The sequence below is a fragment of the Coprinopsis cinerea genome (assembly GCF_000182895.1).
Source record: "Coprinopsis cinerea okayama7#130 chromosome 9 map unlocalized cont3.9, whole genome shotgun sequence".
NCBI classification, from domain to species: domain Eukaryota; kingdom Fungi; phylum Basidiomycota; class Agaricomycetes; order Agaricales; family Psathyrellaceae; genus Coprinopsis; species Coprinopsis cinerea.
This window is the reverse complement of record NW_003307536.1, coordinates 17368-44785: the sequence shown is the minus strand read 5'-3', so window position 1 is coordinate 44785 and position 27418 is coordinate 17368. Positions and strand designations below refer to the sequence as shown.

The following is a 27418-nucleotide window of genomic DNA, read 5'->3' as shown; positions in this document are numbered from 1 at the left end:
GCATCGCCGGGGTGATGATCGTCGAATCGGTTAATTAGGCTACGAGGGTCGATCACCCCCGACACAGGTTTGGGCGCTCGTTGCAGGGTCGCCATGTCACTCGCAATTATAGAGCATGACTTGGAATCCGCAGATTAGAGGAAGTTTTATCGTTACTACAGGCTCTATCTAGTTTTGAGCGCATCACGATTGCCTCCACCATCGGATCTCAGGTCGATTCTGTCGCATTCTGTACCAGCCCTGGCCTGATACTCTACAATGTGGTGTGATGCACAATCTGGCGCTTGGCAGAGAGAATCCACCGATACCTTCGTCGTCATTCTGGAAACTGTGTGGATGGCCAAGTGATGACGGAGTCAATGTAGGCAAGTCTGTCCGCATCCTGTTACCTTGTGTGTGAGTACGACACCGACGCTGGGGTCGGGGTGAGGCGATAGAAGTCTTTAAAAAATCTGCGACAGGTGCGCCCATTATTCGGTTTAATCACACTGGCGTACTCTAACATCTCCAGCATTTTGACCGGTGTTCTGTCCTGGTTGGTTCTTCAGTCGACATCGTGGCATTTTGTGCAGCATAGGTGGGTCATGGTACGCTAATCACCTCAAATTCGTGGGGGGTTCTCTCATTCAAGTAGTTCGGACGGCTGTTGATCGATGTATAGGTTTTATAATCAGGAATAAGTAACTAGCACCAGATAATCAAGAGAAATAGTACACGTTGAGTCGACTATTACATGGGTAGTATAACAGCAGGGATACTGAATGACAACACGAAATTACACAAAATGCCTCGTTTCCTCCGAGGGTAAGATGAGTACAGGGGAACATTAACAACGAGCTCTCTGCAAGGTTCCAAGGTTTGGGGTCCATCGCGACTGTCTTTCTTCGCTTTCTTCTGATATTTGGCAGCCGATTTCTCTCGCCTTCAAATCCACAGCACCAGCCTGGTTCATGGACTTGCCACTTGGTCCTTGGAATAGTCGCCCTCTTCTCCTACTGACAGTTTGCTGAATCATTGCCCAACTCAGCGGTGCCTTCGCTTGTACGCTGCCGCTCAGAGTCCAAGGCAGAAGCCACTTTCGGCACCCTGAAGGAGGCTTGTGAGGAAAGCACTGTCCGCCTCGGACAATGCCCCCATGAGTGGGGCGTCGTACAGGGGCTGCTCAGAGTCCTTTCTCAGTCCCTCAATATCGGCGAGTACCAACTCTTGAGTGGCAGCCTCAGCTGGCGTTCCAACCAATGACAAAACATCGTTCAAGATCATGTCCTCCGCACCCGACTCGTTGACGGGGTCCACGAGCTCAACCTGTCGAGCACGACTGAAGCGACCTGCACGACCAACAGAGCGGCTTGCAGAAACTGAGTGCCTGGTGTGGTAATACGTGTCTTCAGGTATCTCGTCACTTGAATTTGTGAGATCATCGTCGCTGACCAACTGCACGAGGGGGTCGAATCCAAGCTGTTCATCGGTGGCACAAAAAAGTGATATCATGATCTTAACATAAAGATCAGCTCGCTAAGAGGTAGAGTTAGTATCCACATCGGTTAGCAGTTGAAAAGGAAACTAACCTCGACCATACTGAGTGACACTGACTTCGCGGAATGGGTACGGGAGAAATACCAAAGGGAAACATAATCGTCTTCGATGGTTATCTAAGAGTTGAAGTTAGTATATCGAGGTATCCTAGGGGACGTCGAAAGCATACCCCAAGAACGAATTTGCGTCGAGAATCGTCGTTGATTGCGTCGCTGGCTTGAAATGCCACCTTAACATGGTCCTAAAAAATGGTGTACATGTCAGGATCTGGCTGACTCAAGCCATAGCAAAGAAAGAACATACCTCCATCTCGGCCACGCGCGTCGACTTGAACTCAAATGCCACAGCTACATCGGTGGTGCCACGAATACTGCCATTGGTTGGCGACTTGCGCTGGTTGTTGCGGAACATACGAATGATATGCTCGTTTGGCTTGATACCGGCCTTTTCGAGCGCCTTGCAAATAACACGGCCGAGAGTAGTGGTGTCCAAAGTGGCGACCCGTGGGGTGGCAGCCTGAGCTTCTGTGGCACGGATGTCGCGAGGTACAAGACTACCCCTCTTCTCCAGGTCATCGAGAACAGTGCACAGGATATTGCCGTCGACCTTTGGAAGATAGTGATCCATGAACACCTCGATATCGCAAACGGACGTCTCCTTGTTCATTTCGCTCCCGATGTTCAAGCCGATCGCGGTCGCCTTTGCTTCTGGTGCTGCGATAATTCTGTTCTCTGCCGGTGTATATGCTGTAATTGCCTTCGGTACGCGTCTTACACGTCCATACTGCGGTGTTCTGTTCGAATTCCCAAAGTTAGTCTGAGACGACACCTGGAGTGCCACTGAAGCGAACTTACTTGAAATTGGGGAGAGTATCATCGTAGCTCGTCATGGCGGTGGTATTGAGTAGTCCTGGAACCATCGCTTTCAAGTTAACCTCTTATGATTGCTGGTGAATGGGCTAGTGAAGTGGTAGTAGGAGTTCAAGACGCGTTTCGTTCAGCTCAGGTGAAGACAACCGAAATGATGGATTGATGGTATGAGGATTTGTTAATTTAGAAATTAATTCCCATAGGTCACGTGTGTTTTCAGCGCTTTGCCCTACGAATCCTCGAATCGACACAATGCCACTGCCACAGAGGTTAATTAGACTTCGAATTTCGTCTATGCGCCACTCCGTCGACGCATTCTGTAGGCTGTAACGAATAAAGCTCAAGGGATCACTCCTTTTGTCAACACACGAATCAGTTTATTATAGACTAGTTACTACCGATGCAGCAAGCGCCTAATGTACCTATTTCGACGAGCGAGTCCCTGTCTGAAGCGCGAGCTTTCTTTTCTCCGCTTCCTGAAGACGTCGAGTGGCAGACCTCGTCATTGGTCCCGCGTTTCTTGTCATCGACCTGGTCACCGGTCCGTCCACTCGCACAGCGACCGCCCTATCCCTCGCTCCACCTGATCGCCTCTTCTTCAACGGTCCCCCCTGTCCCAGAGCCGGGTTAGCTTTGCGTTTGTTTGATAACGGGATGTTGGATAACTGGGGAGGAGGCGAAGGGTCTTCTTTTCGGACGTCAAGGGCAGGTTCGGGTACCGTATCAACTATGAGGTCGATAGCTCCCCACTCATCCCTGGAGTCTTCTATCCCAGTATAAAACTTGTTGAATCCCTCGCTCGCAATCCAGGAGTAGGATTCGATATCTATATAACTTCCATCGCGGTTCCGAGTGACATATTCGCGGTAAAGATCATTTCGCAGAACGTCGAGGCGGCCGAAGAATGACGAAAGTAGTTCCTGAGGGATGCATTCCTTTATCTTGGGAACGTAGGCGAGGGGTCTGGTGAACAAATAGGCCCGCGTCCCAGCGTACTCCAAATCGACCCGCTGCTGAAAATATTTGTTTCCGAACCATTTTGGCAGGTTCTGGTTGACTCGCACGGTTACCAGCCAGAGCAGAATCCACCAGATCGACTCCAAGTCATATTGGTACGTGTGGACGATGTCGAAGAGCTGGTATGTGCGGGGTGGTTTACTGTGATCTAGCGTCTGAGGGAAAAACTGGTTGTCCTCGAGAATCTCGCAAGCGATGAAATAAGGTGTTCCCTGCGGTCGTTGGTCAGCATTGGTACGAGACGCAGTCATCAGGTACACCTACCGTGATGTGATCGGAAGAGGCCATCTCGCAGTCAGGGAACCTCTTCGCATGCTCGAGGTCCGATAATTTGACTTGCCATACTGAGGTAGACGCATCCCGACGCGCGAGGATATTGCCGGGACTGATGTCACGATGTACCCAGCCCGCGCAGAACATTAGATGTAACGCTAAAGAGAGGGGAGTAAGAATTAGATTTACAGGTTGACCGGGATTGACGTACGGATGAGAGCCTGCTTAAGTATATCAACGGCTTCACCCAGTGTGGCGACGTTGTTGAGTGGTGTACAAATATGTTCGTACAAGAAGAGACACCGACGCTTGGGTCGAGACGTGGGCGAAGTGACCGACGCAGGGTGATCATCCTCCCCCAGGTGATTCGCAATGATGCGGGAGAAATATTCCTTGAAACGATCGCCTTCTAGCGCCTGAGCAAGCGCCTCAAGGTGGACTGGAGAAAAGTCCTTTAGGAGCGGACGAGATCGCCAGTTGGGGTCCTGGCCGAGCTTCGCTATATCAGCGAAAAGATCATCCTGAACGTCAGCTTCGGTCCTCGCTTTTGAAGACAGGAATACATCCTTCAGGGCCCTGGTAGGAGTCCCTGGGATGCGCGTTGGCTGGGCTGGCGAGATCACCTGTTCAACCTCCCAGATGCGCGTGCGTCGTCCGGAGAGGGAGGTGGGACGGACATCCCAGATAGGACGTATGGTTTTAAAATAGAGCGTTGTCGACGAAGAGAGCTGATAGATGTAGTTCCCATCGGGGAGTAAAGTCACCAATGGATCATAACCGAGTTGGTGTAGAGGGGTGGAGAATAGAGCGACGAAAAGCTTGACCAGAAGGTCTGGTTGCTGGTAGAGAAACGGTGTCAGAACACACCTCGAAAACGCCGAACAAGTAATGACTTGGAACATACCTCGGTCATGTCGAACGGTGTCGATTTGACAACGATAGATCTGGCGAAGCGCCAGAGAGTGACCTCGGGCCCTTCACAAGTTACCTGGTACCACATCAGTCAATTGAATCGGTCTCGAGAGCGAGAATCGATGTACACCAAAGCAAAACCTTCGACGAGCGTCCTCATTCATAATTTCGGTGGCACGGGACAACAGCTTAGCCTTCGCCTGAGAGATTCAAACATGAGTAAATAGACCATAACATAAATAGTGGTAGAACGTACCTCATTCGACAACGTATAGTCGCAATTGTCAGCAGCGGCTGTCATCGGCACTACAACCTCGGTGGGCTGCAGCGCGCCCTCATTCGTGGTAAGGCATCCATGAGAGACCAATGCGATGGTATCTTCGAGCCTAACAGAGCAGCCGTTGACTTCGCTGTCTGGGGACGTTCCCAGAGCTTTACGAACGGCATTGCCGATCGTTTGTAGCGCCTTCACGACGCGGGTGGGATTGGTTGTGCGAGATCTGAAAAGAGTTTTGAAGGATTTGAATGTGTGGGTGAAACGTGTACTTTTGGGGAGCGAAGCAGGCTGCTGGCTCAAAGAACGACCTCGAGAAACAAGAACATTCTGCTTCATTAGATCACCAACCACCGCATCGAACTCCATTCCGTGGTTAGGGAGATAGTTGTCAAAGAATTTCCCGACTGTACAAGTTGAAACGTCAGCTTCCATGATTTTTTGTTTCAAAATCCAGCTGATAGAGGAAGTCAATGAGATTTGGTTTGCGAGATGGTGGTGGTTCAAGGACAAGATGCGGTTGCCGTACTGGTTGCGATAAATGGACCGTTCCCACGACCTCGGAGTGACTATGGGTCTTAAAGCTAACAGCGACACTGGCAAACACAGAGTTTGAAGTTCATAAATAAGCTTTATGGGGTAACTATAGGTCGACAGTCGTCTTCTCCCTAGACTTTCAAGCACGCAGGCTACGCTGTCGTTGTCCATAACGACTCCGAGCGCTCCGTTTGGATCAGACCACGTGAGTACCGCGATCACGCTGTGAGAAATTTAAATCGGGCATTGATGCCCATCGCCGCGCGCGGCAGCGATTGCAGGTTGTCTTTGAACCACCACCATCTCCAAAGCAATTCGCGTTTAAATTCCAATCCAATCTCCTCAACTTACCTGCGGAATTTTCTCTCATTACGATTTCTAACGATTTTGTGACGGGTCAAGTCGACGAATTTGTTCAGAATTATCTACCCGACCACAAAATCCCTTTGGACGACGTTTTTTGCAGCGTTGAAGAAGGAGAAGGCCTTGGTCGCGCGTGGCAGGCCGCTTCGCAATGAACCTTCATCGTCTAAGCAAAAGGCTCCATTCACACACGTCTTTAAGACGCTTAACACACTGTTCCGTACCGGTTCTTCTGCACCCAACCGTATCGCAAAATCTTTCCAAACCGTCGGGAACGCAATTCGCAGAGCCCTGGGGAAGGTGAAAGCGGCAACCAACGAGTGCTCTATTCGCTTGGATGAAACAAGCGAGCATCGCTCCAATGCCTGTATCACGGGAAATCCGGGTTCTCAACTACAGTTGACCGATATCGTGGTCCCAATTGAGGTCACGTCGACCTCAGTTCCAGCGGTATGTGTCTTTCACTTCGGGGTGTAGTTACCCGCTAACACAATTGTCTTTCTTCAGGAATCAAAGATCCTATCGAACGCAGCTAAAATCTTCAATGAGGACCCTCGTCGAAGGTTCTCGTATGGGGTATGTCGATCTAATTATTACCTTTGCCCTTGGGATTGACCTCGTTTCTCCTTAGGTGACCGTCGAAGACAGAAATGTATCCCTGTGGTACTTCTCCAGGTCATTGACCATCAGGTCGGAGCCCTTTGACGTACAGCAGGTATGGCTTTCACTCACTCGCTCGGTTTGTACCTGTCCTGACAGCTCGGCTCACAGCACTCGGATATCCTCGCCCATGTGTTCGTCTCCTTCTTCTGTTCGTCGTACGAGCAGTTGGGGTTCGATCCGCTCGTAACCCTACTCCACGGTGGAACTGGCTACGTCTATGAGCTTCCACCCGACGGCGAGCGGACGGTTCCCCTGTTCTACAAAACCCTGGAGGTGATCTGGGAGCACCGTCCTACTCGCCTCTCTGGGCGTTATGGACGAGGCTGGAAAGTTGAACAGGTTCACTCGGCCTCCGATTTTCAGAGAATCCCAGGAACATCGACAATGGCATTAAAGGACTCTTCTGTCGACGTTTCAATACCCGTCGAATCGGAGGTTCAGGAAGCTCTATTTCGAGACATTGCAGCATTTGGACGAGGCATTAACTGGAAGTCGCATCCTCTTTCGAAGGATTCCAGAGTAGATTCAGACTTGATGGAGCTCGAGGAGGTGTTACGGGGCGACAACTTTGAGCATGCGATTGGAGGAGAACCTTTCGCGGGCGTTTGGCAGAGGGGCATTCTTCCAGCAGTACATCCATTCGTCGTATGCCTCGATGCGGTTTTTTCATTCTACACCACCATCTTGGACAGAATGCTGACCTTCTCAAATTCCTTCCGCCCTCGCTGCTTCAGTCGTCCTTTCTAGCCTGCCTCAACACCCTAAGGAGGGTGGTATACGCGGAATGTGCAAAGCGGATTATGGAATGCAGGCAGACTGATCTTGTCTCGTATTCTTGGATCCTTTGTGAGGCTTTCTCTTCGTTTTTTGAGGGGTTGGAAGGCTGAAGGAGCGACTGGGAGGCGTTGGAACTTCTGAAGCCGCGTCGCTATAATGAGAGGGAAGGATTATCGCCCGAGAACCTGCAAGAACCTATGCCGGACGCCCCGATTCGCTCGAAGAAACGTAAAGTGAGTGATGTAGACTTGGCGCAGAAGCTTGCAAAGAGAGGGTTGGTCGTCGTGATACTCTCGATGTACCTGTCCGAACGAACCGCCCAATCACGAGGTCGATGACGAGGAATGCTGGTCGAATCACTAGACTGAGATGCTGAGTCCCAGGCGTCCTTGTGGGGATTGAGACTTTTTTGGGGAATGTCGTCGTGAGTCCGAGTCAGCCGTTCTCCCGTCCGTGGGGAATGTGTACACATCAAGCTACTAGTCGGCCTACGTCTGGTTACGCCTAGGGACTAGACGACTCGAAGGGTGTAGCTGTAACATTGGCCAGCGTTGCTCAAGGATCCAGAAGACTAATTAGGCGTAATTTACAGAGACTAGTCATTCCATGTCGTGTACCGTAAACTATCTAGTTACATTACAGCGCTGTACATATTGGTATCGCATATATAATGAGACGGAAAGTGTGGTAAGGGTCCTCGATGGAGAGACGAAACGTGATAGGGGTCAGGTTCTGGAACCTTCGATAGCAGAAGAAAAGGGTAGGGCAACAGGTAGAGAGGATGACGCACGGAAATCGGCATACACTGAGTCCACGCACTCAGCGCAACGCACTCAGCCTTCGACAACTCTCGTCTTCTCAACCGTATGCTCCCACAACTTCTTCCTCTGCTCCTCATTCCCAAAGTACCTCTTCTTCCCGATGTTCTCCCCAGACGAACCAGTCCTGAAGGCCCCGCCTGTATGGTTGAAAATGGCGCTCCACATGTACTGCGCACACGCCTCTTTGGAGGTCATGAATAGCGAGAAGAGGGGCATGATCTTGCCTGTGAGGCGGATGAATTTGGACGGGGAGTTGGAGATGATGGAGGTTTTGACGACGCCTGGGTAGGAGTGGATGAAGGTGAGGCCTGGGTTCCTCTCAGCGTATTCCTGGAAGCAAGAGAACGTCACTTGGAACAAAGGTTAAGAAGGAAGAGTGGACGAATGGACGCACCTCCATCATGAGATCGTTATACGTGACTGCCTGTAACGCAGCAGCGGTAATCGAGTAGTTCTTGACGAGCCCCAAATCGTTCAAGTCGATCTCCCCACCCGTGCCAGCAGCGAGGACCGACATCACTTTCGCATCCTCGCCCTTCTCATGCGCAGCCTTCAGCGCAGGCAACAACCCCTCGATAAACTTCCACCTCGCATAATAATGCACCGCCAGTTTCTTATCAATCCCCTCCTCCGTCTCGTCCCTCCCACTCGTCGTCATAAACCCCGGACTCTGCACCAAATAATTAATCTTCGGGTACTTGTCCAAAATCTCCTGCGAAGCTTGCTGCACGTTCTTCATCAACGTCGCGTCGCACTGCACAAACTCGCGCGACCAGGGGTGGTTGGAGGCTGGGTCGAGCGGGGTGGTAGCGGTGGGTATGTTAGCCAGGACCGACTCTGCAGCTTGTCGATTGCGACCCACGATGATGATATGTGCGTTGCCGTTCGTCAGACGGCCAAAGGCCTCTGCCATCCCTTGACCGATGCCCGACGTCCCCCCGACGAAGACGGCGACGGGCGAGCCTTTGATTGCGCTCGCTGCCAGGGCGTTGGAGGAGCGCACGCGGACGAGGCTGATTGGTGGCATGTTTTCTTGTTTGGCGGTGGTGGAGTCGTAAAAGGTCGTTAGTAGTAGAGTCGTTAGAATAGCTCTGGGTTGATGGTGGTATCGTTGAGAGTTGGCTCCGAATGAGTGACGCAATCAGTTGTGCCAAGTCGGGTTGATGGAGGGCAAAGGCTTCCATTGCTAACAGATCCAAACAAAGCACTTAAACCCCGCCATAAGAAATGGGACACTGAGTACGGATACTAGAATTACAGCCCTGCAATGTAAGAAATGGTTTGCGATACACAATACGGAATGGGTGGTCGGTAAAATACCGCCTACAGCTTGATTACTTAGGCGATTTAGCCTACAACACTTTTTATAATTCCAAACCAATCCGAGTTCCTTCCGAATTCCTGAGTCCGTTTCCCTAGGCGTCTCACTCTCACTACACATTCACGTCTGAGTCCCGAGGCCAGACTCGACTCTCTGAGCGCCAAGCATGTAGCGAGCGTGATGAGAAGTTGAAACCCCATAGGGTGACAAACATTTAAGGAGCGTTGATCTACCATTTAAATTGTTGGACGGTATTCAAACCACGATGGGCCCCATAGCAGTATAAAGTATCGAAATCACAACACTAAGGACCATTGTAAATCCCCAGCCCCGCACTGCGAGCGCCCCACTGATCTCGGTCTCGTTACTGGCGGTATCCGTGGGAGGGCTAGGGCTTTGCAATGCGGATGACGTGCTTGTACGCGGGGCCAGGCGGGTGAGCGGTTTGAAGACCGTAACTGTTGCTGGACCTAGAGTGTGCAATTGGGCGCTAATCAGAACTTGGGGGACTCGGACGACGACGAGAGGGGAGAGCGAGAGATTAAGCTAAGTGTTACTGCACCTTCGCTTGTGGTATTGGAACCCCGTGGTACGATGTTCCAGAGCTCGTTTTCGGCGAATTCGTGGTAGTCGTAGAGGATGATCTACAGGTGGGGGACGTATACTGTATCAGAGTGGGTCGTCTTTTACGAGTCGGGAAGGGACCGTACGTACGTTGGCGTGGTCGACGATTGCACCTCCTGCGATGTTCCATACGGATGTCCTGTTCGCATTATCTGATATCCTAAATATTGATTTTTCAATCGAGTTACGTCGGTGGAGGGCGTTTTGGTGGGTGAAAAAAGGTACATAGTTAAACTTACGTATAGCCATTTTGGGAGGAGAAGATGAACCACTTTTGTGGTGCTGATCCAGATTCGAGCGTTGGAAACTCTCCTTCGGCCGGTGGAGCCTGAGGATACGTGACATGCACGCGATAGAGCGCGTTGAGGATCGTATATTGGTTTGGGAGTTCGGAGGTTCTGATTTCCCACTACGAGGCGAAGGATGTCTCAGAAAAACGCGTTCGTAATGGGGATGGGAAAGTCTGAGGGCGAAGTGAAGGCAAGGGAGAGGGCAAGATGAAGGCAAGGTAGACAGTGAAGTGGAGTGGCAGGAACAATGACGAACGAAGACAGAAGGCGTACGTGCTGGGAGTCATCCCCGGAGTAAGGTCGACCACGAAGTCTTGAACCGGGTGCGCTATCTCGGAATTGGAGGTAGAAGATATCGGACCCCACCAGTGAGGAGATTGTGTATGTTCCGTTTGCTAGCGCTGTCAGGCTCATTGTTCGTCTACCGCAGGGAATCTACGGTTTATGTGGAAAAAGGGAGGGGAACTTGAAGGAGGAGATGTACTTTATGCCTTGGACGGCTCTTCCTTGTTAAAGGCTTTTAGCCTCAACGTGACAAGGTGTTGCTTGGTGACCTTATCCTCGACGGTGACAGAGTCCTGATTGATCCCCGTGCGCAGCCTTGATTCATCTACATACTTACATTCAACTTCAAGCCCACTTGGACATCGTCTAGTCTTGATTTAGGGATTGGTTGACAGATGCGTGCTCGAGGCAGCACTGCCCAACGCCGTTCAATCATGCTGTAGAGGAGTTGAATACAAGGTAGTAGTCGGGCGCGGTGATGTGATGAGGTGTGATCGGGGCGCTGGAGACGGGCAGGTCGGGCGAGGGGAATTCTTTCGTCTTCAGTGCCCTATCAAACTGGGATACTTAAAACTGGGATACTTATAATGGAAAGGAGGTGATCGTTGTATGTATCTTGTATCTCACTCACCGCGTGCGGGTACTTACCCTCAGCTTCGAACCACTGGTCCAGTGAAGATCTGCAGAAGGGAAAATCTGACAATCTGTGATCGGAGATGATCCCGTCATTGACTTTGCATCCTAACAAAGTCAAATTGAGATATCCACCCGCGCAGTGATTAAGGTGGTGTCCAATTGAGTTACTTAGCCTCATAGGCCAAGAGGTCAGATAAGCTAGATATATCATTATACAAAATGTATTCTGTCCATAGTCAATACAATACAATACACAACACGAACGTCCGAGTCAGATCTCAGACGACGAACTTGACGTCCGTCGTCCTATTCTGATCATATGTCAGGTTCCCGTCCGTCTTCCCATCAGAGCCGGAATCATGGCGGTTGAAGGTGGTGATATCCTCCAGCCGGTGTTCCTCAGTGACGGTGGTGACGATTGGCATGCCCATGCCACCTTGGGTTAGACGCCGGGAGGCGGTCCCTGTTCCTGCGTTCCGGTTGTCCTCGCCCCCGTGCAGCCAGGAGGGGATGATGGAGTTGGAACTTTGGATGTTTCGCCCGTGGTCGCGGTGTCGGGCGGTGTGCACGCGGATGGCGAGGAGGGCGAAGACGATACCTGGATTCTCTCATAAATAAACCGCTCCTCGGAGAGCGGGTTGAAATAGATGTAAACTTGGTACTTACCGGTGGTGGGGATCAAGGCGTGCTGGAAGATCACCTGTGCGGGGTGGCGCGCGAAGAAGAAGATGACGGCGAGGAGCATCTCGATGGTATACAGCGCTGCACTCTCGATGAAGATCCGGATGACGCTCATCAGGTTCATCCCGCCCACCACTGCGATACCGATCCGCTTGACCTTTTGGTGCTCCATCCAGATCTTGTAGGCGATTAGGAATGTCGTTAGCACGTTCTGAGCGAGGTGGAGGGGGAATGTGGTGTTGAAGAGGGGCTGCATTTCGTCGATGGAGCGTGCGGTGCGGTGGCCGAACCACCAGAGGTTCACGGAGTGGGTGCCTGAGTAAAGGTCAGTAAGTCAATAATCGACACCCATGCGACGGTGTTCCGCAGGGACTGACCTATGCTCGCTAAGAGCAGGAGGATAGGAAGTGCCACAGGGAGGAGGGTATGGCTCCAGATGAGATAGCATCGATATATCTATCCGCAACGTGTAAGTGTATGTGAAGGTCAGTAGTGAGCCTGGGACAAGGCTTTCACTCACGGCGAGTATATCGGCCAGCCAGATGAGAATCGCCAGCAGAAGTGGGAGAGCGTATGCATCCCAGTTGTCTAAATTACGAATGTATTGGACAGCCGCTTCCAACGGAACCTGGTATACGTATGCTGTGATCATTCGGTAGACGTTTAGAGCTGTCGTCGGCGATAGCGGAGGAATCAGCGAAAATAAACGTTGTTAGCTCGCAAAAACCTGTACTCACAGTTGTGGAAAGTAATTATAATGAACATTATGATGACGCCGGTCAGGAAAACGCGAGACGAGAAAGTGTTTAGGGAACGTTTCCGCAGCATTATGTTGAGCGTTGCGGCGAAGAGACAGAAATAGATCCCTAGAAGAGCGGGTATGAGGAACGTGTCGCGGGTCACGAAGTTGAATGAAACAACCATAGAGAAGAGACTGCTAGGAGGATTAGACGGCGCACGTTTCAAGTTGAATCTATCCGTACCTCCAGCCAGAAACAAACCAAATAATATGTTTTGTATGTGAGATTCAGAGGATCGAGCAAGGTGGTCACGTCGTCCGCCATGGCAGCCAACTAGTGACTACTCGCACCGGGAAACAATGGGTAAGAGGCAGACGGAGAGGCGATAGGTATGGTCTCCGAGCGCTCTTAAAGGTGGCTTGAAGACTGAAGTGAGGCGAGAGCTTGGTTTCAATCCTCCCAACTGTGGAGACGCCAACGTTATTCGTTTCAATTGAGTTTTCATGTAGTAATATTCCCATCGTTCCTCATTCCATAGAGTAGTGTTTGGTTGGCAGTAGGTATGATGAAGCCGGAGAATGCCCTAACATCCGTAAGTCCTTGATGGTGTCCGTCGGAATGACGGCACGAAACTTGATTTGGATTCCTATTCTCAGTGCGTAAAGCAGTGCGGAGAGCGTCTCGTTGGGGTTTGGAATGGTGACCGTCGTCGAGGCTCGTCGGTACCATCACTCAGAGAGGAAGCTGGACCATATATAGCACGGCGTAGCCCGACATAGACAACCCAGCCTTCCTCCGTTTCACTGGCAGAGGGGAAAGGAGCGCTTGACTTTCTGTTCAACCCCTCCTCTCACACGCTATCCCAATTTACCGGCTTACCAAGAGATACATTCCCAATGGGTGATGCCGTGACGATCCAATTGCAATTTGGAATCAGTGTAACCTGTAACTGATACCTACGGTGTATGCTCGTGAGCGGCCATGAGATAGAACGACGACGAGGCTCGTCACAACCGTGCCAATATCCCTCGCCTACTGGTTAACATAACCTGGAGAGCTTTACCTGCCACCCTGATCCCCGCTGTCTACTGAATCTCCCATCTGATACGCCGCTCGTGGGCAAGGTCTATGTAACCAAGGGGCTAAGATTTCCAGTTAAGGATAACTCTCGTGGTTTTCGGAGCGCTAATCTTCAGAGAGGAAAAACTCAAGGCCTGATGCATGCTCGAGAAAGGGGAGTAATAGCACATCCTTAACTCGACTTAGACGGTATACAGGCAGGCCCTCACCTTTTCTAGTCGTTTGCCTCTCGGATAACGGTACCCACTATGTGAGCACACGACTCCGCACGCTGGGCGCTTGGAGTTATCCACGGATGGCTTTGTCTCACGTTCCAGCGCTCGATTACGAATGTTCGAGCTTAATTTCATTGTCGATAGTCTCCGTGGTCCTTCAGGATCTCATGCGCGGTAATTTCTGTTCGGTTTCCCTTATCCCCCGCCCTGGAGGAAATCCCATTCTCTGTCCCGTCCCGCGAGTGGCCTCTCCGTCCTTCAATCCTTCGACCTTGGTCAACTGTGCAGAGGGCGAGCCTGATCTTTTGGAGTTGGACAGCGCCGTCTATTCCAGGCCACAAGAAAGGTCGATGCTATCGCCTGGACTCGATCGTCCACGCACTGTAGACGAGGAACTGGACGTCGAGCTCGCACCTCATTTCGCGCATCGTCGTCTACAGAGATCAGCAATTGAAAGGTCCAGTGCCAATTGAATTGGTGCCTTAGAGCGCTATTCATTCTGTATCCACGAGGGAAATCAATGAGTAGAAATGGTCGGTGTGGGCCTGAAACTCGGGAGAGGCTAATGATGAAGGGAAAGAATCAAGGTAGGCGCGTATTTAGTGACCCATCCTCGCGCCACAGCCGCACACCGTTGGATTGGATGAGGGTGAGTTCTGAATTTGTGGTACATATTTCCAAAGTAATTCGAAGGCGTTCTGCGAAATTGGGGGACGGTAGACCTTGAAACAGGAGAAATATAGCGTTTACGAGGGACGAGTAAAGGTCCGTTACAGTTGCATCAATCGTATCCTCCAGTAGAAATCGAAGGAGGCAAAGCATCGTCCCCGGTCCCACAGGTGACGCTGATATCATCAGTCAACGTCAGCTCTATAACTGACCCCTTCTCAAATGCGTCCCAGTCGAGGTAGCAACTTGACTTCCATGGTTGGCCATCAATCGTTACGCTCTGAAATAGGTCACAAATAACGTTGAGCTTGTTTAAGGACGGGATTGTGGCAATGCGACGTACCTTGACGAAGACGTTACCGCCAGTCCCGTCAGAGGGATTGCCATTAAATCCGACGGCTTTAATTTTGGTTGTCGTTTTGAGAACAGGGTTGTGGAATGCTACCTCCTTGAAGAATGGAGATGAGAGTAGGAGTTGACGAGTCGCTGGAAGGGGGTAAAGTCCCAAAAGGTAAAAGGCGGCGTAACTTCCCATGGCACCTGCGGAAAACGTAAGACCAACCGGGCGAGTGGGATATGGGCGCAGTTAGGTATACCAGAGTCTGCCGAGGAGACATGTCATCATTAGAGTTGGTCGACGTGAGTGAGGGGTATAGCTCACCATCGTTTCCTGGAAGGCCATTCCTGGAGGTGTTGAAGAACTGGGCTATAACTTGTCGAGATCGTTGTGTACTCAGCCCAGGTTTGTCGGCGTAGTGATACATGAACGGCATTTGTTGGGACGGCTCGTTTGTAGATTCGAAGTAGTCCTACGATCAAGAGCGGGCTGTCGTTTTGTGCCTACACCAGATGGATGGGACTTACGTTGGCGAAGATGAAGTCCAACCGTTTAACGAAAGTGTCGACTCCACCTTGGAGTTCGATAAGCCTCGCAGTGTCTTGAGGTACATACTTGATGCGACCTGTTATGACCTGACACGTAACTTGATTAAGGAACGTACCTGGGAATACTAGAAACTTGAGGTTTAGTGGAGAAATAAATGTCACTGGGTCGAGCAGTACTCACGACCAAAGGTGACCCTTCGTAGAAGCCATCCCTTCGAACTGCGTTCAGGAAGCAGGTTGCCTTCTCAGGATCGTGGATGCTGCAGTGACGAGGGTCGGTGTAGTTCCAGGTTCCATCCGCAAACCGAGGCTAAGATACGACGCACTCAGCGCTTTCGCCACACCGAGAAAGGAGACGTGTCTCACCTGCATCATCCCAACGATACTGGGCTCATCCGGAACAGAAACGTTGGCATTCCAGACGTTCTCGAAGTTTTGCGCGCGTTTGAGGTACTAGCTCCCAATGCGAGTCAGAAATTGGGCATTCGAATCGTGACATGGATCACCTTCTTGAATTCGTCTTCTTTCCCGAGTACCTTTGCGACTTGAGCAATGGCGAAGTCGTTGAAGGCATGCTGAGAACGCTATCAGCGTCGTTTCAGCCAGACAGGGAAGCTAGTCCCGTACCTCTAGCGTCCGCGACACCTGCTTAGTATTAGCTCCACCGGGAGAAAACATGTCCTGCGCAATGTACCCTATCGCACGTCACTATCCATTCGTACTTCTTGGGTCATGAAATCCGATGGCTTACCGAGCTCTTTCCACACTTCAACTTGTCGACCCTGAAGGTTCCAGTTGGGAGGTTGTTTCTCAGCGTCGGCAAGCAAGGCATCGTAGAGATCCACAGCTGAAACACCTAGAGAGGCAGCCTGTTCGTGGAACTTGACATAGAACTCTCCAAGGATGGGATCGGCGTCTGTATTGGGGACGATTGTAAGCAATCGGAGTACAAGGGATAAGGAACGACTCCATACTGCTTCCTCCTTGCATGTAGTGCTGAACAGTTGCTCCTCGACATTCGGGTAACCATCCTATTGAGATTGCGGTTAGGCTCGGAAGGATGGTACGGATTATCGTCGATACCTTCATGCTTTTGGATATCTATCATACCCCTGACGATATGAGCGAAGGTGACAGGGTCGTGCAGTGACATGAGAGGGAACAGCGTGCGGTATGTGTCCCACTGAGAAGGATCAGAATTCATAGAAGCGACTCCGTTGAGACGACGACGTACGTTGCAGTACAGCGAGTCGTAGTACGGTTCCTTGGATTCCCAGTTTGGGTTCTCTCCAGTGTCTGACAAATGTTAGGGGTATGACGGTATAGAGACAAAGTTAACTCACAGTCAGCAGGGGAGATATGCGTTCGATAGATCTAGATATGTCGTCAACAAGGTATCATCAGCGGCCTACTGTCGCACAGGCGTACCGAAGAGTATAGCAACTCCACAGTCTCTCTGGGAACTCCCTCAGGGTTTACCTGAACTCGAGACAACACATCGTTCCACTGTTTCCTCGATTTTCGATGGACCTCGTCAAATTCAAAGTTCGGTATTTCGTGTTCCGCCGTCTCGCACGCTTGAGCGCTTGAGATGAAGGATACCCCAACTCGTACGAGGATCGATGTTTGACCAGTGGGTGATGGATTGAAAGTGAACAAGGCGCCCATCTCGGGCTGGAACCCTGTTTGAAGGGAAATGTGAGGTGACTCGTCGAGCGTTCGACAGTTGGGACGTACCATAGTACACTTGTTGGACGTCGGTTGTTCCTCGCACTGGGAAGTTGTTGAGCCACACTCCATACTCGGTCGGCTTTCCGATCGAATATCCTGATCCTCTGAAGGTGACACAGAGGTACGCCCTATATCGTCCTAGATGAGTGCGTGATAAGCGGAGAGGAATCGGAGGTGATATGACATTCTAACCTGGTCCGAATGACGCGGCAAATGACGCTCCTCCCTCGACCTTTCCAATATCGGGGTCCAAGGTGAGAATGGGATCGGTGGAGCTTCTTTGTCCGTCGTTCGTTAGGTCGATCAGAATGCGAGGTTGGGTCGTTCCAGCAGGAAAGGTATATCGATGCAGAGCTGTTCTTCGAGTAGCAGTGAGTTCTACCCTCATTCCATTAGTCTGGAGAAACTTATCAGTGTGGCGCGTCGTACAAGGGATTAAGAGCTAACCAGGTTTGTTGAGAAGTATCCTGGCGATGCGAAGTCGTCCGCATGACCTGGGTTGAACGTGGGATTAGAACGAGGAGACAGATACGGAACGTACGACGTACCATCCTCCCGGACCTTTCTCAACAGCTTTCGGTTTGCAAGTGAAGGAGGGCACCGCTCGAAACTCGTGCAATTGGGATATGCCCAAACTTTGAAATTCGAAAGAGGAATCGACTGGACAAGGAGTTAGTGATACTGAATACGGTAGATAGCGAACACATACCCCTCCAGTACCACTATCGTGAAGCTGACTGAAGCCGGTTACGTTGTAGATAGGGTTACTGTCGTAACCCGCATGCTGCAGTACCGAACGAGCACAGGTTCAGCGAAAGGCTAACCAGTAACCGGGGTACTGACTGACGTTTCCAGGAGAGTCGGTGTCCATTCCTACTTTCACCATTCCATGGGGGATCGTAGCACCTGGAAAGACATGGCCAACGTTAGTCGTCCCGATGAATGGGTTCACGAAGTCGACTGGGTCGGTAATCCAGCGGGTTCGTTCAGAGGAGGATTGCGCCGTTACGAGGAACGGGAGGAGCGCAAGACATAGGGCTAGTTTACGAGTCATACGGAGAGCTGAGAAGTGTGAGATAGCGGGCATGAGCATTCTTAAGCATAGTCGCCAAGTTCAGACCACACGCTAGCTGTCGAAGAAGACGTCGAAAGCGCTTTCTCGACACCTTCGACAAGTAGCACGGGGTCGAGTTCGACGTGTAGAACCAATAAATAAAGATCAGCTGGTTTGATTTTGGCCGTGGAGCCACCGGCAGAGAACAGGAGAAGGTGACTTTGGGAAATCGAATCCAAGGAACCTGATTTTCATTACGTTTCGAATAGCGTTGGTGGGTACGCAGAAGAAAACGAGTGTGGAGTCCACAGGGAGGTTAGCATTCGTTGCGGTACCCATGACGAGAAGTCGATGCCGATAGGTTTCAAATGTTGCTGCCAGTAATTGTGTGTACCAGTCATTGACGGTTGTGGTGAACCCCGATATCAGTTGACAAAGCCTTTCTGTTTGGCAAAAGCATCGAGACCAATCAGCCAAGCCCCGAGAAGCCCCGAAGCCCCTGGTTCGAACCTGACCAAAGCCGACTTGGTGAGTTGTGCAAAAGCTATGGTGACCCTCCCCTCCTCGACGATGTCCGCACTAATTCTGGGAGACAAGCGCGAAGGTTTAGGGTCAGACTTAGAGAATAGAAACATAGGAATGCACGTGGTTCCAATCCACTCTTCCACACTTGACTTGACTGACCCGGAATTAAATAGATGAAGCGTCGCTTTTGAACGCTCGGAGGATTCGCCGACATTTACCTTTCTCTTGCAGCTTTCTATGAGCAACAGTTGTTATAAATGTTTATACAGCTCGGAATGCATGATATTCTCCGAAACCTATCGGTTTTCCCGATCATCACCTGGGCCTCTACGGACAATCTGAAGCTCGCTGTACGCTTCAGAAGAGAGCAGTAAATTGGAGCGAGAATATTTCAACCGGCGGTAACGGCGTTCTTTCATTTATCAGGACGAGATCTATCAATTCATTTGAATTCGTAGGGTGGAGACAAGCAGTCACCTCCGGTCACTACCTATCGATCTCGGGCTAAACGGTTGATCTCTGCGAAAGAGCAGGAGAAACCTTCAACGGGTCTGTTCCCAGTTAGGAAACCAAATTGTCGTTTCGAGATTCATGAAAGTTGGTCCAAGCTTTACCAAGAAGCTACGGGCTCTAGTACATGCTAGCTTGAGAGTATGAGGGTGCTCGTACTGGACGGATGTACACTTCGGTACCGCAGAAACATTTCTCGCGTGTCCTCCACGCGATCCTCATTCGCGCTTCGACGGGTAAATTGGTAAATTCCCTCGGTAAATCTTTGGTTTCCAGAGTAGAGAAAACAAGGTACGGACCGCTATCGTATTGAATTGTTCCGTTTTGGCCCCTTCGATGCGCCTTCGATGCATGCTTCTGATCGTCTGATTACTCCATACCGGGGTATAACCGTAACCTATTGCTGTTATTGCTATTTGATGGTATGTAACTCGGAGTTCTCGAGAACAGAAGTTAAGGTAGTGGCAAATCCGTTGGAGCTTTTTCAAGAAGCGGTGAGGGTGCGGTAATGGTATAAAGGTCGAACGTCGAGAGGAGGAAATGGTACTCCACTACTGACCTATTCGAGCTCATAACTCCATTCAAAAAATGCGGTTCCCATCTCTGGTCGCTTTGATCTCCATCGCCTCGTGCGCCCTCGCACAGGACACCAACATCGCTGATGTCGTCAACGCTTTCAACACCGCCAACGTATGTTCTTATACAATCCAGACATGCTCATTCCTTGTACTCAGAGTCGTTTGTTGCCCTATAGATCCCACGGGACTTTGGTATCCAATTCAACCCAGTGGGACTCTTGCAGGCCACTTTCACCAGGAACGGTCAGCAAACTACGTTCTCTTCTGGCCAGAATGTTCCTCGAGATGGTACTTATCTCTCCTTTAGTCTCTGTACCCCGTCTCTGACCCTTCCTCTCCTTTTCTACTCTTCCAGCCACCGCCCAAACTCCCACATTCAAGCTCACTGGCGTCACCGACCCTGGCCCATACGTGATTGCCAACGTCGACCCCGACGGTGGACAATTCGGTCATGTCCGCCACTACCTCGCTGGAAACTACAACCTCCAACCTGACGGAAACCTTGTTGCGTCTGGCCAACCCATCACGGCGTGGTTCCAGCCTTCGCCTGGGTTTGGTAATCCTGCTCATCGGTGAGTTGTACTACAGCTGAACTTTCGAGTAGAACCGGAGGTTGGGTAAACTGGTACTAAAATGTCGATCCAATGTAGATACGTCTTCTGGGCCTTCAAACAGTCCCCGAACTTCAACCAACAACGCTTGGTCACACCCACCACTTTCATTGGTAACTGGAACTTGAGCTCCTTCGCTGCTCAGACTGGCCTGGGTGACCCAGTCGCGGGTACCTTTATGATGGTTCGTCAGTAGATACTACGCTTCGAAGTCTGTACTTTTGAACGTCCCCGACGATGAATGAAAGCATTCCGTTGAAAATGGGACAGAGATATTCAGCCGCCATAACATTTGAATTGAAATAACGTCAAGTACATTCTATCTTGTTCGCACTTTAAACCAAAATAGAGCCAGAATGTTGCCAGAATGGCGAAGGTAACCGTCAACACCCAGAGTCATGTTAATGTAGGGAATAAAGTCTAAATCTCGACAAAATTGAAGTTCTCCTGAGCACGAGTGCTAACACCAACGCCAACCCCCGACTGAACCACATCCGTCCCAGCAAACGGTGCAAATTGCCCCACCCAGTTCTTCTCCTCAATGTAAACCATGATCTGTGAGCTCTCTAGCGTATAGGCGGCAGACAAGAACGTCTGCTTGGGTAGGTACTTGCGTTCGACTAGCTGCAGGATTCTGAAGAACCGCTCGAGAGGCTGTCGTCCGTCAGAGTTGGACACTACGACTTGTCCGGCCTCGCCGTGTCGTTTTCCAGCGGGGTTGTAGATCGTGAGTGGGGGGCACTTTGGGAGGTGCTCTCCGTCGGGAGAGAACACAGCGGGGTCGCCTTGTAGTTGGAAACTACAATTAACAAATTTACACCTCGATGAGTGACGGAAAATCAAAAACGATCAACGAAAGTTACACGTGCCTGCTGGAATCCAAGGCATCGATCTCATGTCCTAAATCCTCATTCGTACCATCTGGAAATTTCACTTCGACTTCGGTGGGAATGTAAGCCCTAAACATGTACCAATCCTCGTGGAGGGTGTCGATGTATAGCTGCCCTCCCTCCTCACTGCATGTAGCGCTGACGACTTTGATGCCACGGATAAGGCACTCGTGGAGGACACGCAGCATCATCGTGAGGCAGGGCACGTCTTCGAGACCAACTGGGACTCCTATGATTGCGGTTTTCGCTGCCACGTTCCAGGTGCTGAGACGTGGGTACGACCTGTTCTCGGACATCGAATCTGTGCATCAAAACAGAATTCAACAATCAAATGAGTATCCAGGTATTGTGTACACACCGCTGTTATCAATGAGAGGGAATGAGGTCGAGCCTGTAACGGAGACTGATCCTGCAGCGTGAATGTAGATGGCTTTAAGTATGTAAAGTATGTATCAAGTTGTATCGATCAGCTTGTAGAGTGCTATCCATCGAATCAGACACGCGCCTGTCACCGGTTTAAATGAAGTGTGTCAACAGAAACACTACGGAACACTGCGGGACCCACATTCACACTTGCTTATACAATCGCAGCACCCACGAGAACGAACGAAACGAGATTTCTGAGGTACTGAGCGCGCAAATGTTTATTGTTAGGGGCATCTCCTACTAGCCTAGACACTATGTTATGTAACGCGCCACAGCGTTTTCAAGTCCATGTGGGCAACCATCGTCCACTAACAAAAGAAGGGAAATTGTCTAGGCGCCCACTAGAGTGGAGGGTGCATAATGGTGTTTGATCCCACTACACGAAAATACGGACAAGTGTGTCTAAGTTTCAGCGTACCGACGCATACGAAAGTGCCCTTCGATCTAGGGTATGTCGTGGAACTCGGGCTTGTGGAAGGATTTGAAGTTGCCTATCCCTGTCTCGAAGCAGAAAGGACTAGTACAGACCTATTCATCGATGATACTCCTTTTGGATTTAGGAAGTATGCACAAGGCGTGTGATGCCTCGCGCGGACCGACCCACTGAATCCAGGTCCGGCGCGCGGACCTCAATGGATCGGGCGTTCTCCTCTATGCACACATACCCACAGCCTAGAAGCCGCTGGATGGGAATCATGATCCTCGTCCTCATGACACCCACATTGCGTGCATTACGGCTGTTGCCCTTGGTCGGCTGACCTGAGAGGTTGGTCCAAGCTCTCGCAAGTCATTGCGTTTTTTCAACACACCTTATCACATTTTCCTGGCCCGACAATCTAGATAGGGCAAAGCTATCCCGATACAGTGTTGGGGGAGCTAAAGAGAGCTAAAGAAGGCTTCCTGTGAGGCTCCCACTGCTGACAGTCTGTCACGGAGTAGTTGTTGGATTCATCAACTACATTTGTCTAAATCTCAGTTATTCGCGCGTGTCCACTCCCGAAACGGCATCGTGAAAGAAGAAAGATTGGGAAGAGGGCGCATACAAGTGGCGTCGGATCTCCCGACGAGCTCGCAGGACGCTGTGGTGCACCAAATTATCCGTTTAAAAATTAGGCGCCCACAGGTTCCTTGAAGAGTATTTAATCCGAAAGCCAGTTTCGATTTTCAAGTCAGTCAGCAAACGTCCCCTTCATTGTCTAAAGGTGAGTACTGTGGCGAGAAGTGGAGCCGTGAAGAGTCTTACAAACCTGTCTCCAGCAAGAGTCCACTCTCTCTGACATAAGCAACTCCATTGAACTTGCAATTACCATTGTAATATCTTCGCCTCGTAAGTATCGAGTCACGTATTCGACCCTTCACACTGTCGCTCACAGTCTACACTGCGTCGGAAAGATTGTGCGAGGTCAACAAATGTCGGTTTAAAGGAGGGTACTGCGCGAAGGCGGGCTCGTCGTGCATCGAAGAAGGGTTTAAGGGAACCATTTCCTGCCGTACTTGTACGTGCGTCGCTGGTTAATATGGCAGTAAGGTATGTCCTGGGTCCCTAGTATTGTGTCAATGAATTGACCCATTTATGTGCAGCGTACCGAATATTTATTGCATTGGATTTGTAAGACGTCGTCCATTGGGCGCCTACTCCGATCCGTTGTTCCGATAATTCCGTAACACCGCACCTGTACTTCACCACTCGAATTGTGATACACTGTGTCGTTTGAGTGTCTAAACACGGTTATCACTGGTATCTGTTACAGTTTTGTTTACCTAACCCGTTGCCCATTCCTGAACTTTGATACACGACCAGCACAACGACTCTGAACATCCCGCATTCGCGCCAACCGCCTCCTGAAACTTGCGACCAAGGAAGTCGAAACGATTCTTCTTTGTGCGGACGACTAGGACTTGGATCTCGCTTTGGCGAAGTCGAGGTATATAGTTATAGTTGATCAACGAAGCGAAGTGAAGGAGCATGTCGGGCGACATCGATTTCAGCCCTCACGCTGAATCTGCCACACGCCCGAGAAATTTGTTGGTAGGCAGTAACGGCGAACGGCCGGACTACCCACCGAAAAAGAGAGTCGAAGTCGCAGTCGATGGCGCGCACTTGGGGGAATTCATCTCAAAGCTTTCCTTCAACTTTCCACCCTCATTAAGCGCCGAAATCACTTCGACAATCGGACAGCTCCCAGCTCATCGCGCATCCCAATCGTGCAGCATTGCAAAAGTATATTTAAATATGAAACAGCGAGAAAGAATCTATATGTACAGGCGATCAGACGCGGATCTAAGGAGCAGTGACGAAAATGTACGTGTGATATGCCCAGGCAAGCGAGACGGCGAGAATAGGAGCTTTCTATGAGACAGGTGTAGGGGTCACAACGTAGGGCAGGCGAAGACGGCGACAACGAGTCAACTACTTCCCAGTCTTCTTCTTCTTCGTACTCTTCGCACTCGCACTCGCCGTCGACGCGTTCCCAGCAGGAGTCGGAGGCCGCGACTCATCCACAGATTTCGAATCAGATTTTTGAACTTCTTCGATACCGCGTTTCTGTACAAATCCGTGTCAGCATCTGGGTCCTCGTTCCAGTCGTTCGAAAACAAAGGGGGTCACGAAGAAAAAGGAAACGAGCGACGAAACAAAGAACACCCAACTCACTTCGCCCCTTCGTCCCCTCCACCTTCGTCTCCCCTGCCTCGGCCTGCTCAGCCTCCTTCTCGCTCATGCTAAGCAGCGTGTTACACCTCTTCTGAAGTTCCTGCGGACTACGAGTCTTGAAGACCCAGTCTGTCGAAATCGAATGGAATTCATGCGATCTACCAAGTTGACGGTGATGGTTTCAGGTCTAGAATCCGAACTCTATGAAGGTCAGGCTACGATACGACCCTACTGATGGACACAAATTTATTGAAACGCCCTCAGCTGGCCACCCTGTTATTCTCGTTTGCATCCGATCTCACTCGAGCATGGATCACGATTCTCCTATGTACTCGGCTGGTAAAGATCACCAGAGTTTCTCCGTTTTTCTCCTCTACTTGTGGCGAAATCATTCTCAGGTTTCTTGCACGGCTCAAGACCGCTGGAGTAAGCAAGCGCCCAACGCCAGGATCAGTCGGCGTTGACTTTTACAGACATACCTCCGTGACGGTGAAACCAGCCGATTGCAGTCACTCGCGGCCTCGAAAGTCACCGAGAATAATCATAAAACCAGCGAAGTGAACGATACTTTGGTCCCTATGTAACCCAATTGTGAGTGCCGAGCGATGCAACACTTTCCGCTTCGCAGTTCTTGTAGTAGAAATGTCTGCGGAGAGTGGGGTTATCCATGAGGTGGTAACGAATCTTGGGTGCTTTGAATTCGACGTTTGGATTGAGGTGTACACAAGTGAACTGCCGATACCGAAGGGCTACGGCGGCCGGACACAGCGTGCAAAGTATCTCTGTTGGAATCAAATGGGGATATATGGGGATCGACCACTCGGCGCAGAAACCATGTCCAACTTCCCCATTCATCCAAAGAAAGAACGGCATGAACCGTCCGACAAAAGGCTTCCTACCCTGACTAATCCCTCTAAAATGCTATAAAAGCAGGGGTGAAGTGCAATTGACGAAACAGCAACCAGCAAGCTACTATTTCTCTCTCCCACCTTCCATTCTCAAACCCTTCACAAATATCCACAATGGTCAGAATCACTTTTTCATTGCTCTCCACCGCGACTCTCCTCGCTGGAGCTGTCTCCCTCCCAACCGAGACCACTGAGCCCGCCTTGGACTTTTCGCCTGGAGAAGGTCTCCCGTCGTTGGAAGAGCTCGGTCTGACCACCGCCGACCTCCTCAAACCCATCCCAGAAGAAACACTGGCCGCCATTAGTGCGTTTACCCTCTCCTTTACCATCCCACCTCATTAACTACAGCAACTAATACCCCTTCTACTCCAACAGGAGCAGAATACGAATCAATCACCCCCTCTGAAGAATCTGGCCTGGTTAGACGCTACGATCCTGTGTGCCACGATGGCCGCATCCCCCTCGCGGATGCCAACGCGTGCTACAACTACCTCAATAGCCTCGGTACCACCACTTGCCGCGTCCCTGAGGGTACAGGCGGCTACGGCGGTATTAACATGTGTCGCATTGGCAGCTCGTATGTCATTGGCGGGTGTATCGGGGCCGAGTGCCCTGCTTCTTCGCATTGGTATGTTTTTCTTTGATTATTCTCTCAATTGAGTTTGAATCGCTAATGGGTGACGGATTTCAATTTTCCTTTGTACTTTTACAGCCGAGACGTCGCGCATGCGGTCGCTTGGGTCATGTCCCACTGCAATGTTCGCAAATCGGGTTGGAGGTACGTTTGTTTTTAAGTCTTTCCCCCACCGAGATAGCGCCAACTCACGCTGGCTGTCGGACTCTTCTTGCTCTCGTACAGGCTCTCAAGCTGCTCGTGGCAATGGCCATTTGATCGTCGGCGTCCAAAATTGGAGCGCTTGATTTGCCTTCAAGAAGAATTGGAGCGCCTGATTTTTCAATACCTTGTAGACACCCATTGTAGTTCGCGGAGTCCTCAGTCTAGGGGTGTCGTTACAAAAGAATGGAACATTATGGTCGGGCGCCTATCCTTTGCGCTGCCACGGTTAGACCAGATTAAATACTTCTCTGGGACTGAGGGTAGGGTTGATGTTCGAAGATGTATATATCTGATCTGGTCGACTTGTTAGTCGATGCTCGATGAGGCATCGCGGGATGAGAGGTGACGATTTTGACGAGAGACGAGTTCTGAGAGGTGACAGGTGACACTCGACGAGTGGTGAGAGGTGCGGGTGCCGTCGCGTTGGAGCTGGCGTACGTTAGGACGGATCGGATTTACAGAGTTAACTAAGTACCAGTGGATGTGCCTGGCGTAGTGGGCATGCCTGATGCTGGGTTAGTAACAACGAATATGCACCACACCTCGTGTTGATTGGTCGAGGTACGGGGATGCCTAGCGACGATACAGTACAAAGGGTATTCGTGGAGTCGATTGGTATAACGGTAGAATATAGATTTTCGTTGATGGGTAGAGCGGTTGATTTCGTTTATGCATACAGTGTAGTCGACGACGAGCCGGCGTGCCAATTCGGACTTGTCAAAAATAGTGAAGTCCGAAAATGCGACTTGAATATAGCACGACGACTCACGAATCGGAAACTTACCCATGTTGGTCTGTACAGGCGCGGCGCGGAAGGTGGGTATCCATCGACGAGGGTGTTACGACGAAGAGGGTGGTACAGAAAGTCTACGGGATTCGATTCGGTACGAGGAATGAGTCATAGCAGGGGGAGTCCGTCTTGCGTCGGTCCGTTGGGGATCGAGCGTCGAAACTCACGAGCATAACAGGTCGTTCGTCCAACGTCCATCCAATAACCCTAACCAGCCACCCTCTTCTAGCATCTACCACCCCAATTCCTCATCTAACCCTCAATCCACGCTATCCAACACACCCAACGAAATGCCCATGCACGAACGTCGACGCCCAAGCGCAAAATGTCACCCGAAAACTGATCCTCAATTTATGACACGGAGTCCGCAAAAGACGATATCGGTGCTGTGACGTGGAGGGTATTGGTTCCATTGGCTGAGGGATCCGTATCGATT

At 50.7% G+C, this 27418-nt stretch overlaps 11 protein-coding genes across 11 annotated transcripts; 3 read left to right on the top strand and 8 right to left on the bottom strand.

Moving 5' to 3' along the window:
* Positions 1-1053: 1053 nt before the first annotated feature.
* CC1G_06992 (other/FunK1 protein kinase) lies at positions 1054-2425 on the bottom strand (the record flags this gene model as incomplete). Its single annotated transcript, XM_001831889.1, has 5 exons — positions 1054-1515; positions 1569-1652; positions 1706-1777; positions 1840-2329; positions 2391-2425. The coding sequence occupies 5 exons, from the start codon at positions 2423-2425 to the stop codon at positions 1054-1056; spliced, it is 1143 nt and encodes a 380-aa protein (XP_001831941.1).
* A 402-nt stretch (positions 2426-2827) lies between these two features.
* CC1G_06991 (other/FunK1 protein kinase) lies at positions 2828-5316 on the bottom strand (the record flags this gene model as incomplete). Its single annotated transcript, XM_001831888.1, has 6 exons — positions 2828-3634; positions 3687-3853; positions 3907-4534; positions 4600-4683; positions 4736-4807; positions 4864-5316. The coding sequence occupies 6 exons, from the start codon at positions 5314-5316 to the stop codon at positions 2828-2830; spliced, it is 2211 nt and encodes a 736-aa protein (XP_001831940.1).
* A 136-nt stretch (positions 5317-5452) lies between these two features.
* CC1G_15103 (hypothetical protein) lies at positions 5453-7191 on the top strand (the record flags this gene model as incomplete). Its single annotated transcript, XM_002910416.1, has 6 exons — positions 5453-5491; positions 5554-5623; positions 5885-6231; positions 6289-6357; positions 6413-6496; positions 6553-7191. 6 exons carry the CDS (start codon positions 5453-5455, stop codon positions 7189-7191), a joined length of 1248 nt encoding a protein of 415 aa, XP_002910462.1.
* An 863-nt stretch (positions 7192-8054) lies between these two features.
* Positions 8055-9069, bottom strand: CC1G_06990 (hypothetical protein; the record flags this gene model as incomplete). The annotated part of the gene is made up of 2 exons (XM_001831887.1): positions 8055-8372; positions 8437-9069. 2 exons carry the CDS (start codon positions 9067-9069, stop codon positions 8055-8057), a joined length of 951 nt encoding a protein of 316 aa, XP_001831939.1.
* Positions 9070-9618: 549 nt separating this feature from the next.
* Positions 9619-10691, bottom strand: CC1G_06989 (hypothetical protein; the record flags this gene model as incomplete). Its single annotated transcript, XM_001831886.2, has 5 exons — positions 9619-9833; positions 9926-10007; positions 10078-10147; positions 10227-10396; positions 10551-10691. 5 exons carry the CDS (start codon positions 10689-10691, stop codon positions 9619-9621), a joined length of 678 nt encoding a protein of 225 aa, XP_001831938.2.
* A 785-nt stretch (positions 10692-11476) lies between these two features.
* Positions 11477-12644, bottom strand: CC1G_06988 (hypothetical protein; the record flags this gene model as incomplete). Its single annotated transcript, XM_001831885.2, has 5 exons — positions 11477-11796; positions 11865-12194; positions 12257-12335; positions 12400-12548; positions 12617-12644. 5 exons carry the CDS (start codon positions 12642-12644, stop codon positions 11477-11479), a joined length of 906 nt encoding a protein of 301 aa, XP_001831937.2.
* Positions 12645-14695: 2051 nt separating this feature from the next.
* On the bottom strand, positions 14696-18286 carry CC1G_06987 (hypothetical protein; the record flags this gene model as incomplete). The annotated part of the gene is made up of 21 exons (XM_001831884.2): positions 14696-14863; positions 14927-15123; positions 15180-15185; positions 15245-15392; positions 15448-15534; positions 15585-15593; positions 15650-15778; positions 15835-15921; positions 15975-16043; positions 16096-16163; positions 16220-16384; positions 16579-16651; positions 16703-16764; positions 16812-16842; positions 16897-17150; positions 17206-17337; positions 17392-17596; positions 17647-17693; positions 17748-17859; positions 17909-17983; positions 18047-18286. The coding sequence occupies 21 exons, from the start codon at positions 18284-18286 to the stop codon at positions 14696-14698; spliced, it is 2364 nt and encodes a 787-aa protein (XP_001831936.2).
* Positions 18287-19876: 1590 nt separating this feature from the next.
* Positions 19877-20673, top strand: CC1G_06986 (hypothetical protein; the record flags this gene model as incomplete). Its single annotated transcript, XM_001831883.1, has 4 exons — positions 19877-19978; positions 20043-20154; positions 20222-20438; positions 20517-20673. The coding sequence occupies 4 exons, from the start codon at positions 19877-19879 to the stop codon at positions 20671-20673; spliced, it is 588 nt and encodes a 195-aa protein (XP_001831935.1).
* Positions 20674-20897: 224 nt separating this feature from the next.
* Positions 20898-21663, bottom strand: CC1G_06985 (hypothetical protein; the record flags this gene model as incomplete). The annotated part of the gene is made up of 2 exons (XM_001831882.1): positions 20898-21276; positions 21341-21663. 2 exons carry the CDS (start codon positions 21661-21663, stop codon positions 20898-20900), a joined length of 702 nt encoding a protein of 233 aa, XP_001831934.1.
* Positions 21664-24203: 2540 nt separating this feature from the next.
* On the bottom strand, positions 24204-24513 carry CC1G_15102 (hypothetical protein; the record flags this gene model as incomplete). Its single annotated transcript, XM_002910415.1, has 2 exons — positions 24204-24338; positions 24469-24513. 2 exons carry the CDS (start codon positions 24511-24513, stop codon positions 24204-24206), a joined length of 180 nt encoding a protein of 59 aa, XP_002910461.1.
* A 955-nt stretch (positions 24514-25468) lies between these two features.
* CC1G_06984 (hypothetical protein) lies at positions 25469-26246 on the top strand (the record flags this gene model as incomplete). The annotated part of the gene is made up of 4 exons (XM_001831881.2): positions 25469-25658; positions 25730-25982; positions 26067-26136; positions 26214-26246. The coding sequence occupies 4 exons, from the start codon at positions 25469-25471 to the stop codon at positions 26244-26246; spliced, it is 546 nt and encodes a 181-aa protein (XP_001831933.2).
* Positions 26247-27418: the final 1172 nt, after the last annotated feature.